The 15,317-nt window shown below is 46.5% G+C and overlaps 1 protein-coding gene across 3 annotated transcripts in view; it reads left to right on the top strand.

Annotated features, from left to right (window-relative positions):
- Positions 1-13,668, top strand: part of ENTPD1 (ectonucleoside triphosphate diphosphohydrolase 1) — a 53,614-nt gene extending 39,946 nt beyond the window's left edge. For all 3 annotated transcript variants that reach the window (XM_050976411.1, XM_018910745.3, XM_050976412.1), the window contains 9 exons: positions 2,960-3,093; positions 3,486-3,603; positions 4,823-4,973; positions 5,792-5,951; positions 6,575-6,811; positions 7,350-7,610; positions 8,600-8,719; positions 8,903-9,040; positions 9,185-13,668. In XM_050976411.1, the coding sequence (XP_050832368.1) occupies positions 2,980-3,093; positions 3,486-3,603; positions 4,823-4,973; positions 5,792-5,951; positions 6,575-6,811; positions 7,350-7,610; positions 8,600-8,719; positions 8,903-9,040; positions 9,185-9,391 (1,506 nt within the window). In that variant the 5' untranslated portion in view covers positions 2,960-2,979 and the 3' untranslated portion in view covers positions 9,392-13,668. The remainder of the gene's footprint in view (positions 1-2,959; positions 3,094-3,485; positions 3,604-4,822; positions 4,974-5,791; positions 5,952-6,574; positions 6,812-7,349; positions 7,611-8,599; positions 8,720-8,902; positions 9,041-9,184) is intronic.
- Positions 13,669-15,317: the final 1,649 nt, after the last annotated feature.

The following is a 15,317-nucleotide window of genomic DNA, read 5'->3' on the forward strand; positions in this document are numbered from 1 at the left end:
ACAGAAAGGATGTTAGATCCGTTCATGTTTTGGGGCCATCATGGGATGGAACCAGTGTTAGCCCCTACAAAAAAGCAAAGAGACCAAAACTGGAAATAGACAGAGATGCCTGAGCAGCTGGGCTGTGCTCCAGCGTCTGGAGAGTGCTCAGTGCCCGTGCAGCCGGGCAGGGCTCCAGCATCAAGCAGCTCTGAGCTCTGAGAGAAGAAAAGCAGCATCACTTCTATGCCTACTTATGGCCCTGTGGGATGTTTTAGTCACTGCACACAGTGGGCAGTGTGAGAGAGAGTCGAGATCTGTCTCTGCTTGGATTCTGACTGGGCACAGGGACAGAAGATCGTGTCTGCTTAATCTTTAGCTGAGGAAAACTGCTAGTGGAAGGAAAACCCTGGGGCCTGGCAATCAGTCAAGTAGTGCTCCACTTGGTGGACACTGGGGAGTGTTTGCATGGCATTCAGCAGGGAGAATGTGAAACTCTGAAGAGCTGGAGGAAGCTGCAATAGCTTAATTCTTTAGCCCCTGCAGAACCCAGAATTACATCTAGAGCTGTTGGAGGTACCAAGTGCACAGAAAAGGGAACTAATTGAAATACCTCACCTTTCTGAATAAACAGCAGGTGAATTTTAACTACTTTAAATTTTTTAGATAGATTTGCAGTGTTGGTTTTTGTTTGGATTTTTTAAAATGTTTGTCTTTTTAAAGCAAGTCTGTCAAGTATTCAAGTCTGTACACTTTGAGTGCTCTTTGGAAGGTTATTACTTTTTTACACTACCTTCTGGATTATGCTTATCACCTTGTACCTTTTCTTGTATAAAACCTTTCAATAAAATGCTTCTTGGTAGCATTAGAGTTCACCAAGATGGATGGTCTGGGATGGGACACAGCAATGAGGTCACCTATCTATAAACCCCAGAGTCCTGAAAAGTGCTCATGATACTGAACTAAAATTCAGGCAAAATTCATATGCAGGGTTAAGAAAATAATGTGCCTTGGCAAAAAAATTACTGATCTCAGGCCAAAGGTGGGATGCAGACAGTTAGCATTGTGTCTCTGCCTTCAGACAAGGGATTTCTAGTTCATAATTGGGATGGTCCATTGCAGTGAGAAAAATGCTCCTGCTTTGCTGCCAATGCTGGCACTTTCAGAGTGTGGCTGCTGAAAAGATACAGCAGTCTGACAATACCCATCACAACAGGAAATCTGAAAATCTTAGAACTTGTGCAAAGTCACATATCTTTCATTCCTGTGACTGCAAACACGTAACAAATTCGTTCACGGCTGCCTCTGGGCAAGATCTCAGAGGAAGGGTGAAACAATTATGTGGATGTGCTGTGCAACTGGCAGCAGCAGTTTCAGTTTTCAGGCATGCTAACTTCATATCTATACTGTGCAGCTAATTTTAATTATAGCATCTGCTTTAATTCATTTTCTAGGGTTAAAATAATTTTTGTTCAACAGACATGCTCAGTGCTATCATAACCTGAGCCAACTACTCTCTCCAATGAGAAGGAAGGTCTCCCAGCTGTCATGCTCTGCTGTTTCTAATCACTTCAAGCCCTGAGCTCTGGGCGTTTTTGAATAGAGTTGGATAAAATACAATCTTACTTCCTACAGTCTGGTATGTGCACTAGGCTATTTTTTTAAGTTGCATTCTTGGAGATGTTTGCAAGCATGCTGGCTCTCTAACAGGCACGCACAAAGTGTGAGCGTTACAAGCTTCCAAATTTCAATTAACCTCAGCAGATTTACACAGAGAGAGCCCAGAGCTCCAGGTCATTCCCAATGGGCCTGTTTGAGGCATCTTCAAAGCTAGCTCCACTGGCACTTTTAGGTTCCATTTTCTCTAAGAAGGTAAGAAGTTGTTATTTGTCTGTAGTTAGAGATTTCCAGAGGTGTGTTGCGTTGCTTCTTTTCACTTGGGCTAACTTCTGAGAATAACTTGAGGATTTAGGGCAATTTTTAAGGTCAGGTAACACTGTATAGTTCTGGAACCTGAGACTGCCTCTCACATAAAACCAGAGCAGTTAGAAGCTGACCCTATTCAGAACTTGAATGCTTTTCATATTTGCATGCTTGATATGAAGTGCCAGGATGGATTTGGAGCATTAATCGGTGTCTGGAGATCTGGAGACCTCTGGAACACAAATTCTGGCATACAGGTGCAGAGCAGGTTCTCTCAGAGTGTGATAATAGTTGATGTGGTTGCCTGCACTGAGGTATTGCCATCCTGAATGACTGTAATGTACTTTTAAACATCTCCCTGGAGTATTTGTGTAAAAGGAGAAGAGAAACAATTTCCCATGCGAGTCGGATGATCAGTGCTTTGAGTATGGAGCATCACTGTTGGTGGAAATGGATTTCATGCCGCAGTGGGAGCACATATGTCCCCTGGAGTTGTTTGTTTTAAATGTTGACTTTACATCAAAGTTTTATAAATCTGGAAATTACGCTGATACTCTTTCTAGAGCTCCATGCAGGAAGATGGCATTTTATTAAACAGCTGCAAAACTGGCCTAGCCTAAGTTGTGAAATGAGGTTTTGACTGTGGGATTCATGAAAGATTATCCAAAACAGAAAAATGTGAAAGACAGCATCATGCTAGCCACTAACAAGTGCAACTATATGTATATTGGTTCTGAAAGCTCAGATGACATATTGGTTGTGAATGATTTTCATCAGCCATAAGTGGCCTTTTTTAAAGAATTCTATTGCTAACCATGTATAGTAAACCACAAAAATCTTAATTTATTAGATAGGTTATTCCAAATATGCCTGTACCATTTAAGGAATTAGAGTGGTACAAGTTCTGCAAAGTGTGTGCCAATTCTGCAAACACAGGCCATTCATAACTTGGGATATTCACAGGGGAAAAGGACTACAGGAACATGCCAAAAGACATGCCTTTGGGGTGTGAGGAAAGATGGGCTACTGGGATACTAACATCCTTTTTCTGCTCTAGTCACAGGTACCAAACCAAAGATGTCCTCAACAAGAACGATTCTACTCATCCTGGGATTCCTCTCTACTTTGGCTGTAATTGCTTTAATTGCTGTAGCAGTGACCCAAAACCAGCCACTTCCGAAGAATATTAAGGTATTACAAGCTGGTACCCTTAGAGGAAAACAAGCTGGGGGATTAGCTGCTCACAGTGCTCACAGATAAGTTGTTGCCCTTGCTGGCTCTAGCTAACCTCTTTTTCTGGCTCCATGCACCTCAAGATCTTGTTTTACATCTTTGTGGTAAAACCAGTTGCAGCTTCACAGGGAATCCTCTCTTAAGTCACCGGTCCCAGCTTCGCGGTTTCTCTGTTCCTGTTGCCTTTGCTGGCAGCTTTGCACTGAAGCTCTGCTGAGAGGAGCAATGGCACACAGTGCCACAGCTGCCAGACAGAGGGGCTGTGTGTGCCTGGTCCCCCAGGGGAGGCCAGCACACAGCGTGTGTGGCTCGGTGCCCCAGGTGTGACACGGGCTCTGCTTTGCCCGCAGTATGGGATCGTGCTGGATGCGGGATCGTCCCACACCAACCTCTACGTGTACGAGTGGCCAGCAGAGAAGGAGAACGATACCGGGGTGGTGAAACAGGTGGAGGTGTGTAAAGTTGAAGGTAAGAGGAGAAAAAGGAGCTGGGGAAGGGGGGTGGGATGAAGAAGAGATAATGTAATAAAAGGGTGAGGGAGGAGAAATCTAGAGGAAGAGACCAATAGTAGAAACAGTGTTGCACCTGTGAGATAATGCATCTCACTGGCTCCAATGGGGAGCTGTCTGTGCCTGACCTTCCTGGGGAAAAAAATGCATCCACTTTTTCCTTTGTTTTCAGGATGCTTGGAATTAATTTCTTTTTGGAAAGAACTACACCAAAGAATGGACTTAAATAAATAAAATGTCTGCATGCACTCTTGCTAAAGTGCTGATGAAAGCAATGAGAGGGGAGAGCATGGTGTGCTCTTTTTCAAGGCTTCTGTGCAAGCTTGTGGCTTCTGCACAGAGCTGGTGGCTCAAGGTTGCTCAACTTACACATGTCATGGTGCTTTTTTTATTCTATTTAATTGCTGTGGATACTGTATGGTTTAGGAAGGCATAAATGAAGCCCAGGAGTGGACACAACAAGGAACAGCACAGACCATCCTGGAACACTGCATTCTGAGATGTTGTCAGACCTGCCTGGGGTCTCTTCAGGCCTCTGCAGTGCAGGAGAGAGCCCTGCTGTTATGAAGCTGCCGTGATAGCTGCTCAGTGCTGCAGCAGCCCACATCATGAGCAGCACACTGAGTATACAGCAAGCTGGATCAAATGGGGCTTCACTGCTGCATGCAGGCACTGGTCCTGGGGCAGTCCAGGGAACCAGGGGACACATGGCAGAGAGGGGCAATGATATTTTCCTTGGGTTAGTACGAGACACAATAGCTGCAGAACACCCACTGTTGTAGTGTGAGTAGAAAGTACACAAACAAATGACAGCATCTGCCCCTGGAGGAGCCAGCATGGAAGGGTCGGGGATTTTCAGGCACAGATCCAGGGTACACCCAGCAGACTCAGAGAAGAGACTGCAGATGTTCAGGGCATGTGAAAGACATGGCTTGTCTCAGCCCTCATTGCTAGTTCATAGCCTGCTTTGCAGAGAAAGGGTGGCAGATGCTGGGCACTGTGACCACCCACCACATGCACTGGGCTTAGCTGGTGCTGTAGGATTTCTAAATCTCCTCAGAAATGGGGTGGTTGAATCCAGTTCTGCTTCCTGTGATACGGTTTGACACACCCGCTCATGACAGCATTCTGGGGTTATGCTTGGAGTCTGAACTCTAAAGTGTCTGTACTTCTTGCAGGCCCTGGGATCTCAGGTTACTCCCATGCCACAGAGAAGGCAGGTCCCTCTCTGGCACAGTGCCTACAACAAGCAAAAGAGGTGATTCCCTCAGCACAGCACAAAGAGACACCTGTCTACCTCGGAGCAACTGCTGGCATGCGGCTTCTCAGGTACTGCAGGGCTTGTCCCTTCTCCTGCAGCACTGCACCTGGGATCACCATGCATGTGCAGTGGGGGCCTCTGGGGAACAGTCCTTGGACACACTGCCAGCTCACACTGTGCCCCAATTCCTCCTCTGCTGCTGACCTCTCTGAGCCCTGAGTCCCCTGGACTTCTCCATTGCTTCCCCAACTCCCCATCATCTCCTGCATCCACATGCAGCACAGAGACACCAGGAGATCAGCAGTGCCCAAGCTGATGCCCTGACATCCCCATAATAAAGGAATGCCCAAACATCCCCACAGTCTGGTATCAGGCCCAGATTTTTGAGCCCAAATATGTTGCAACTCCCCACAGAGGGCCATCAGAGGCTAAGGTAATTTTATAATCACAACCTCCTTTAATTTGTGATTTTCAGGAGGGTGACCCAGACCTCTCCTGGCTAGGACAGGGAACTGATCTTTGGTAGATATTGCCTGGGAAATCTTCCTGGGGATATGTTCTGGATTTCTTCTCTAATGGTGACAGTAAAGATGCGTCTCCACAGTGCAATTCCTGTCAGAATACATGCTACAGAACAAGAGCTCTGGTCTCTGCTCCAGGTACCTACCACTCCCAGCTGCAAGGTCTCTAAGTGACAGAGTTGGTGGCAGCTGTGCTGTCAAGGTGTGACAGAGAGGACCATGGCCAGTTAGAGCTGGATGACTCACATAAATGACTGACCTCTGATCATTGACACTTGGTGGGGAGTTGCAGCCTGCCTACTCAGAATAAAGCACGTAGAGAGCTGTCAGCCAGAGTTACTCCATCCTTTCTTCTGTTCATCCAGATTGCAGAATGAAAGTGCAGCGGACAAAGTCTTGTCCTCAGTAGGAAACACACTACGCTCAGCTCCCTTCAACTTCCAGGGTGCCAGAATCATCACTGGTCAGGAAGAAGGGGCCTATGGATGGATCACCATTAACTACCTTCTGGGCAATTTCAAGCAGGTAGTAGATCTATAGCAAGACATTTGAATCATTGGCTTTCGGCACTTTGTAAGTCCTGCCTTGCAAGAAGGTGTCACAAGCACTCTCTTCCCTTGTAAGCCATTTACCAGGGATCAGGAAGCTGCACATCTTGCCTCAGCAGTTGCTGTGAGTACATCCTGATACTCAGTGGTATCAGGATGCACCACTATAATTAGGCTTCAAGCACTGCAATAGAACAACAGCATCTTCAATAATTTTGCTTGGGTACAGCATCCTTCTCATTTCCTGATCTAAAATATTTCTGTTTCTGAAAAGTTTGACTATAGCTCTTTCCTGTTGAGCTTAAAAATCTTCTGAGGGCTGAAACAGTAAGTGGACTGTTTTTTCTCATAACAATTCCATATTCTTTGCCCTCCTGCAAACTCTTGGACACGATCCATCTTCTGTATTTACAAGCTTGCATTTTTCTTATGTCTTGTTCCAGCTCTCATCTCATGCTCCCTCCAGGACTTCCCATATTTCCTGTGTTCTGTGCTTCTGCATCTCTACTCATAGTTCTTTCTCTTTTTTTAATTTCTCCAAAATAAATCTTCTCCATGCCTAATATATCTGGTTTACTTTGATTTTTTTTTTCCCTCAAGTCTGGCTGGAAAAAGATTCTACACTCCCTGAAATCCTTAAGTGAGACATCAGGAGCACTAGACCTTGGAGGAGCCTCCACACAGATTACCTTTGTATCAAAGGACCTCACTTCTGAGTCCCCAGAGAACCAGCTCTACTTCCGTCTCTATGGCAAGGATTACCAAGTGTACACGCACAGCTTTCTCTGCTATGGCAAGGACCAGGCTCTGCAGCAGAAACTGGCCAGGGATCTACAGGCAAGTACATCTACATCTGTAATTGAACAATCCTGGACTCTCCCAGCTTTGGGATATTGGTGCTGAAAAAGTTGCTGCATCCCAGCTCACCTTTTAGTCCGGATTAGGGAAATGTCATTGTTCTCCATACAGACTGGGCATCAGGTGCCCAAAGAGGTGACAGTCAAAACTTTCAAAAGCACTACCAATTTGAGATGCCTTGATTCTTGGGCATGGGGTAGCCAGAGAACTGCATTTAACTGAAGTACTCAGGGGAGGTGACATTTTACCATCTCTGAGAAACCCAAATCAATGGCACAAACTGTGACTTAAAATAATTTGCCCAGGTCCTACAGGGAGGCTGTGGGAGTACCCACATCTTTCTCTGTACACCATTGCCTTAATCTATCCTTATCCCTTTGACCTGATGTGTGCAGCTGGATGTGATGTACTGTGACAAGTGTCACCCTTCCTTGTGGCTCTTTCCCACAAGGAAAGAGCCACAAGGTGTGTTATTCTAGAGCAAAGTATAACAGTTTGGATTGATTTTTACTTTCAGACCATGGAGAACAGCAGTCTACCCGACCCATGCTTTCACAAGGGTTATGAGAGGACTATAAATATTAGTGACTTCTTCAAAAACCCTTGCACATCAGACAAGAAAAAACAATTACCTTTCAGCCAGCTGTACATAAAGGGAGAGGGAGACTATCAAAAGTGCCGAGAAAACATCCAGAAACTCTTCGACAAAAGTAATTGTCCTTACTCCAGTTGCTCCTTCAATGGGATATACCTACCTCCATTACAAGGGGATTTTGGGGTGAGTCTTCACTCATTCTTCAACTATCTGTGATCCAGAATGTTGGAAGAGCAGAAATTCAGAGTAATGCTAGAGCACATTCTTCATGACTGAGGCAGGAAATCTTTACAAGATGGTGTTTTGGACATGCAACTACAAAAGCAGTGCTGCACTTGCTGTGAGGACAGACATGTTAAGAGCTACCCCAGTAAATACTGGCCTAGTAGTACTGCACTGCTCCCATTCTAACACATCTCCTTGGGCTGCTGTGTTTACTCACTTTTTAAGCTGTCCAGCACCAGAGGCAGGAGAGCCTGCTAAAGGCAAGAACACTGCTCCTGCAAACCTTGTCTCCTGAGGTCAGTGGTGCCACCAGACCTGAAATTCACCCAGCAGTGTCTGAATGCTACTGAAACCAGTCAGCTCACCTGTCTGCTTCCCAGACATGATAAGGAGACAGTGCACACTCTGAACACACATTATGTGTGACACCATGCTGACCATCAATCCTAGAGCTGCAAAGAGCTGCTCAGTGATTGTGAGGCTTTCCAGGGAACTGCTAATACAATCTTGCCCTGTTCCTAAGCTGCCTCCTACCTATCAGGTACTGGCCATGGTCAGAGATGGGGTTTCTGGACCTTGGGTTATATGATGGGGCTCTGTACAATCCTTTCAGGCCATCACCTCTGCTCTTTGTGGTGATATTTGTTGCACACTCATCTCACTCAGTTGCCAAAATGGGATCATGGTTGTGATGGCAATCAGCATTCACTGTGTGCTACTGGCACAAATAAAGGAGAGAGCTCCCAGAAGTTCTTCAGGATATCATAATTCCTACCTCCATCTCTCAGCAGCTCTGAGCCGTATCCCTCAAAATGACATCACTCTTGAAAACATTCCTGCTCTTGTGTGTGTGATGTTGCTTCTTATATGTCTCTATCTATAAACAAACTCATTTTCTTTTGTGGGATTTGTGGCTTAGTCAGATTAAAATAATCTTTCTCCTTCAGGCTTTTTCTGCTTTCTATTTTGTGATGAACTTTTTGAACCTGACCAGTGAACCAAACCCCCTTGCCCTGAACAAAGTGACCAGCACCATTGAGAGCTTCTGTGCCCAGCCCTGGCAAGAGGTGAGCCATGCTTGCTGCAGTAGACTGGAGCTGCTGATACTTTTCTGTGGTATAAATGGCTGGGATTAATTTCCAGAGCAAGATGGGGAAGGTTCCCCCCCAGCACCTGCAGTGGATGCTCAGGCAGAAGCTGGAGCAATGGGAAGGTGTGTTTAACAGTCTGGTGATTGCCTCCTTCCCTAGGTGAAGACAGCATATCACAACATCAAAGAAAAGTACCTGAGTGAATATTGCTTCTCTGGAGCCTACATCCTCTCTCTCCTGGAAAATGGCTATGAGTTCACTGAAAAAAACTGGCAAACGATCCACTTCCTTGGAAAGGTGTGTTTCGTGGTGGGGAGGGCCCTACCCCAGCAGTTCTCTGCAGCCTCTGCCACACAGCCTGTCCCTTGACCCCAAGGGGTGCCACTGCTCAGGCAATGCCCTAGGCAGGCTCCCAGCACTGATTCTCCTCTTCTGTTTCAGATTGGCAGCAGTGATGCAGGTTGGACCCTGGGCTACATGCTGAACCTGACCAACATGATCCCTGCAGAGGAGCCAGCCGGGCCCCCTCTCTCCCACGGCAGCTACGTGGGGCTGATGGTGCTGTGCTCCCTTGTGCTGGTGTCTGTGCTCCTGTTTGCCTGGCTTCTCTTCCACAAGCCCAAGTGCCTGCAGAAGGGGATTGTTTAGGAAGAACCTGAAGGCGAGAGGAGCCATGTCATCCTGGCTGCTCAGGGCTAGGAGACCCCAGCAGAGCAGGCTGTACTGCAGATCCCTCTCACTGAAGCTTCTGACTGTACAACGAGGGCATTTATTTCTTCTGAATCACACTTGCACTGACAGATGTTGGGACATCAGGCTGGCCACCTTCTCTGCCAAGGACAGACAAGCTCGTGTCCCCTCCTTGAATGGGTCGTAATTTCATTCAAGGAAACTTTGCTGCTTGTTGGTTTCTGCCTTGTGCACAGCATTATAAAGAGAAAAGTGGCAGCAATCTTTGGGAGCCAGTGCTCCTGCAAGGGTTATCTCAGGGTCACACATCCCACTGAGCTCTTGGGAGCTGTCACATACAGGGTGATCCTGCTCCTTCTCCGCTGAAGCTGTTCCCAAGAGCCCTCTCTGCACCAGCATGCCTCTGCTCACCTCCCTGCTCCCTGAGCTCTAGCAGCCCTACAGCTGGGTACAGCTCTTGCACCAGGTTGGCCCCTGAAGGTGGGTCAGGCTCCCAAATGCCACTCTGGGAAAAGAAGGGATGAGGATGAAGAAACTGAGCATGCTTGTGGTCACCAGCCCTTAGCTGGGCTCTGTCGGCTGTCAGCTCCTTTTGCAGGTGGCAAAATGCCTTTTTCCCAAGTCTTCCTGATGTTGTTGCTGGACCAAAGCTGGCTCACTGTGCACTGAGCCATTCCTGTGTCCCTAAGCCACAAGTTCCCAACCAGGCATTGCTGCTTTTTGTAGGAAGAGCTTGTACTGGCCCGGGTTCCTTGGCCAGTAGTGATTGTCTGTGCCTGCAGGGACTCTGGTGTGACCAGTGTGCCCTCAGGTATAACCCACTAAAGCAATCCAGGGTCACTCTGCTGATAACACAGCAGCCTCCAATCTAGGGAAAGTGTTTATTAGTTACTGTTCCTGTAGGCAGCTGGCAGTAGTTAGCCAGCATGAGTATGCACAGATTGAACCACTCCTTCCACCAGCAAAATTAGTGAAGATTTGCCTTTCCTTTCCTCATAACACAGGTTTATCCTATGGCCACAAGACCCAGGGCTTGTGAGTGCACACACTGCAGCCCACACAACTAGGACAATGCCACTGATTGAGTTCATGAATCACTTTCTTCCATTTTTCCATTTCTTGGTCCAAAAAAGAGAGGTAAGTCAGAAATCCATTTTTGTAAAAACACTCAGAAACCACTGGTGCCTGTCTACCTCCCACAAAAACTCAGAAATCTCTTCTCCTAATGACCTGTAAATGTGGAGGCAAAAAGAAAGCAGATATTGTAGAGAGGAAGGCATAGATAGCTAAGACACATCTCTTTCCCCAGGCAGAGGTGTAGGCAGTGTGGAGGGGGCCAGGATGTGCAACCCCAACAATGCCTTCTCCTTTAGGCAAGCACAGACACAGAGCTCTCCCAGTCTGTCCCTCTGCATAGTTCAGGCCAGAAAATTTCTACTTCATGCCTGGAAGTAGAAGCCCTAATATATTGAAGGACATAAAGGTAAGGGAAAAATCTACCCTAAGATCTTTGGGCAGATCATTGTTCTTCCAAAAACCTGTGTCTTATTTTTGTTCTGAATTAGGTGGCTTCAGCTTTTGTTGGATCTTGTTCTGCCCATTTCTAAAAGACTGAGTAACTCTGCTATTAAAATCCCTTTTTCCTTGGTGGTGCTTGCAAGTTGTCATTATATCATATTAAATAGATTGGTTTTCAATCTGTAAAGTGATCTCTGCTGACCTCACTTGCAGCTCTCGACTCCACTTCTTTTTAAAGTTTTACATCTTTTTGAAACTTGGACACCAAAGTTTTCATCTACGGTTTCTGGTTTTGATCTATGCCTTATGTTACCCATTCATATATATCTGTCCAGGTCTGTTCACTTAACAGACAGTTTTTAGGCTTTTGAGTCCAGCTGGACTGTTGCAGCTTGGTCGTTTTTCCCAGTCATGGTATTTCAAAACAGCCTCTGTCTCACATCCTACATCACTGTCTCTCAATATGAGCCATTTTTTCTTCCGTGTGGCTCCACTGAAACACATATTCTTCAAAGAATATTGCCCCGAGCAGATTATCCAGTTCAATCTGCAAATGACCTCTCACCAGCCATGAGTCCACTGACCAGTTTTTGTTTATCTGCAAATACGCTGTGATGTTGGAATTCAGCTGGGGATGCAGCCTTCCTTCTGTTGTTAGCAGCAAAGATAGGTAGATGAGAGAGGAGCAGCAGGTTTTGGCTGTAAGGCATGCAGGACAAACGTGTGATCAGAGCTGCTTCTGCTGCCCAGACAGCCTCATCTGCAGCACACCCCATCACATGGCACCTTCCATGCAAACAGAGCCCTTGTAGCAGAGCAGAGCCCTGGAGAAGCTCCCCAGGTGGGCTGGTGCATCTGTCCTTCCCATGAACAGCATGGAAACCTGCAGAGTGGCACTTTCTCTCCTGAGACCTCCTTGGGGATCTCGCAGCTGCTCAGTTGTGTCCATGATGAGAACTTGCAAATCCATTAGGACAGGTCAGAAATTGATACAAAAACTTCATGTGAAAGCTGGTGTGGAAAGAAAGCCTGTTCCAGTCTGCTCTTCTTATCCCTGCTAAGGATTTATGTCAAAGGAAAACGTCAAATATCAGGGAGAAGAGTTTTTACAATGTTTTGTATCTTTATTGCAAGTCCCACAGATTTTAATACTGTTAGCTCCTGATTCTGGAGCCAGGTGAGCAGCTGACATCTGCACTTGCTCCTGCTATCTTAATTATCTCACTTTTTGGTTTGAGTTTTGGGGTTTTTTAAGCTTTAAATATGACTTGAGTGCAACAAAAAGGGCCCAAACTAAGATAAATGCAAAATATGTTACAATATTTTTAAACCTTATGACTTTTAGACCCCATTCATAATCAGTGTCTCCAGGATAAGAACTTCCAAGGTGACAACATGCCAATCGAGCAGCCTGAGGCTCCAGGGATTGATTGACTGAAGGTATCCTGTCAGGGCAAGACCATTGCATGTCACTGCCTGGTAGTGAACATTCACAGAACAGCCTATGATTGTTTTCTCTACATTTCTCCTGTTATTGCAGGACTTTATTCATGGAGGTTACTCAAAATCTTTGGTCAAAGAGCTCAAGTTTATGAACATTCATTTCTTTGCTTCTGTGTTGCATCTGATCCACCTGTATTCAACTCAAATTTGCGTTCCAGAGCCACCCCACATGTACATGAAGACCATTAATGATAGTGGAGGGAGTTTCCAAGTATGCCAGTAATAATCTATCATTTCTCTTGTTAATACAGTTGATCTGCCTCATTGATAATTATCTGTGCCTTATTTCTAATTTGATATCTTCTGGCTTTAATTTCTAGACACTTCCTGTTTTACCATTTTGCTTTTCCTGGGTAAAGCATCTTTTAACATCACATGTTCTGTCTATCACATATTTACTCACTATTCAGCTCTACTGCGCTGCCAAGACTCCAGACCTTGGTCTCTCCTGAAGAGAGAGCTCTCCTGGGCTCCCAGGAAGCTCAGATGTGCTGCAGCAAGGTGGGATGAGCATGTCTGGTTTGGGTTCAAATGTTGATTGGTCCATTTTGGGGGAGGTTCCTTGCAGAGGGAGTTGATAGCTTCGCAGGGTGCAAGAGCAGCCTGGTCTTGCTGGGACTGACGACCTCTGTGAGCTCTACTATATCCAGTCGAGTGTCAAGTGTGAGGCAAAGCTATTGGAACTTGTCAGAAGAGAGGCTGGGTACCTGCAGCACCCTCACCTCTTGCAGGAAAACTGCTCCCCACCACAGGCTCCAAGTACCTTAGTACCTTGCCTCTCCTCTGTGCACAGGCTACAGCAGATTTCTCCAGCCCTACAGCAAAGCACAGTGGGGCCTCCACTTGGAAGAAAGCTCTCAGAAGCGGGGCCATAACTCTGCACTGGAAGGCTGATTTGAAGTGTTGGCACTGGCCAGGGCTTTCCAGTTTCTCCCAGAACAGTTCTGGGCCAGATGTGTGCCCCTTCGTTCTCCACCCCAGTTCTTCCCATGCTCTGTGCCAGACAGGATGTGCAGGCTCTGCAGGGCTGCCAGCTTTGTCACAGGCTCAACAGCCTGTTCAGGAGGGACTGGGGAGAGCACACTGAGGACAGCAGCCCCTGCCACCCAGGCCATGTGTTTTCTTTCCATGGCCCAACCCTGTAGAAATGGATCTTTGTTTTGATGCACACACAAGCCTCTGTATGCTTATCATAATAAAGACTTCTGAACTGATGCCAGAAAGTTTTCATGCTGTTTTCCAGAAGATGGGAATTTGCCAGTAGTGGAATGGAGCTTCTGGCACTAAACATGGAAAAGTCCTGAGATGTGATTTCCTCTCTTGCCAGTTCCCTCATGCTCTCCTAGGTCAGCTCTGAAGATCCCAGTGGATGGGTAGCATCCCCTCCTGGTACAGAAATATACTGTGGTCTTTCCCAGCCTCTGAGCACCTCACACTGGTTGTCTCACTCCTGGGAAAGCTGCTAGTGCCCAAACCACATCTTTCTTTGCCTTAGCTTCATCCTGACCTCCTCAAAGCAGTTTGTTCTCCCAAGCTGTGAACTGGACAGAAGCAGTCCTCTCTCCTCATTTTCTCTCTCCCTCCCCCAGGCAGCCCCACTGGCATCATGCTGGCACTGCAGCCCACCTTCCCAGCCCCGCTAACAGGTGAAGGACAGGGGGCCTGTGCCCCTTGCTCACAGGGCTGTGTGTCTCCGCGTGCAGCCACAGCCATAGCTCTGCCAAGGCAAACAATGCTTGTCACAGTTGTTATTTTTCTTTCAGCATGAACTCCACACAGTTTGCTCATTCTGATGGCTATTAGCTTGAACTTTCCTCAAATTTTCCAATCTTCCTCTGTTAACAATATGGCCAGAACTAAAGTGAACCCATCAGATGCAGTCTTTCCATAGTCAGTTCCAGCAGAATCAGCTCCTTGCTGCCTGTGCCCATCAGCAATGCAACAGTGGGGAGACAGGGCTTGCATTCACATTCCTCTCACTCTCACCACAGTGGCACAGACCATTCCTTCTCCCCTTCTTTCTCCCACTGCCTCAAGGTCTCTCAATTTTTGAACATCTGGGCGGGGGGTGGGGGAGTGTGTGATCCATCCCAGATGTATTAGCCGTATTTTCCAAATGAAGGTTTTATTTACTTCCTTCACTGTTTCTAACATCTTTTATTGTTTGTTTCTGCTTTCATCGGTGTTTTCAAACATGTCCAAATTTATTATTGTCATTTTCCTAGAATGTGTAAAGGCCACGCTAGGTCAGATCAAACAGGCAGCGCATTAGCACTCGTCTCCAGCTGTGGCGAGGATTTAGAGCGATAGTTAGGGAAACAGCATAACCCTTTTCTTCTACACATCCGGGGCTTAGGAAATTTGCAATCAAATGATTACTTCAAGATCTGATAACTCTGACTCTGTTCTCTATGAATTCATCTTATCCTCTTTTGCACCCATTTACCTTTCAGCTTTGATGATGTAATTTCATGGTGTCTTTTGTGCAAAACTCTTTCCTTTTGTATGCTTTAAACCTGCTGCCTGGTGACAGGCTGCCTCCATCCCTGTGCTATGGATAATGCTGACTAACTCTCCAGACCTAGTAGTGTGTGAGATGTGTTCTCCACCCACATGAGATTTTGCCCATGGCTCCTTTTTAGGCTCTAATGCTCTGGCATTTCTTTTTTTACTGTTGTTTCTCATATCAGTGTTGCTTGTCTCCATAGGAAAGTGAGAGTTTTCCTCATGTGTCCCTTGGCAGCACTGCAGATCCAACTCTGCCACCACTGTCCCAGGCTACTGAAAGCAGCCTAGGAAGGGAAAGGGGAGGGTGAAACTGGCCAAACATGGGGTTTGCACTATTTTACTATAGCCCTGCCTA

The sequence above is a fragment of the Serinus canaria genome, chromosome 6 (genome assembly GCF_022539315.1).
Source record: "Serinus canaria isolate serCan28SL12 chromosome 6, serCan2020, whole genome shotgun sequence".
Lineage (NCBI taxonomy): Eukaryota > Metazoa > Chordata > Aves > Passeriformes > Fringillidae > Serinus > Serinus canaria.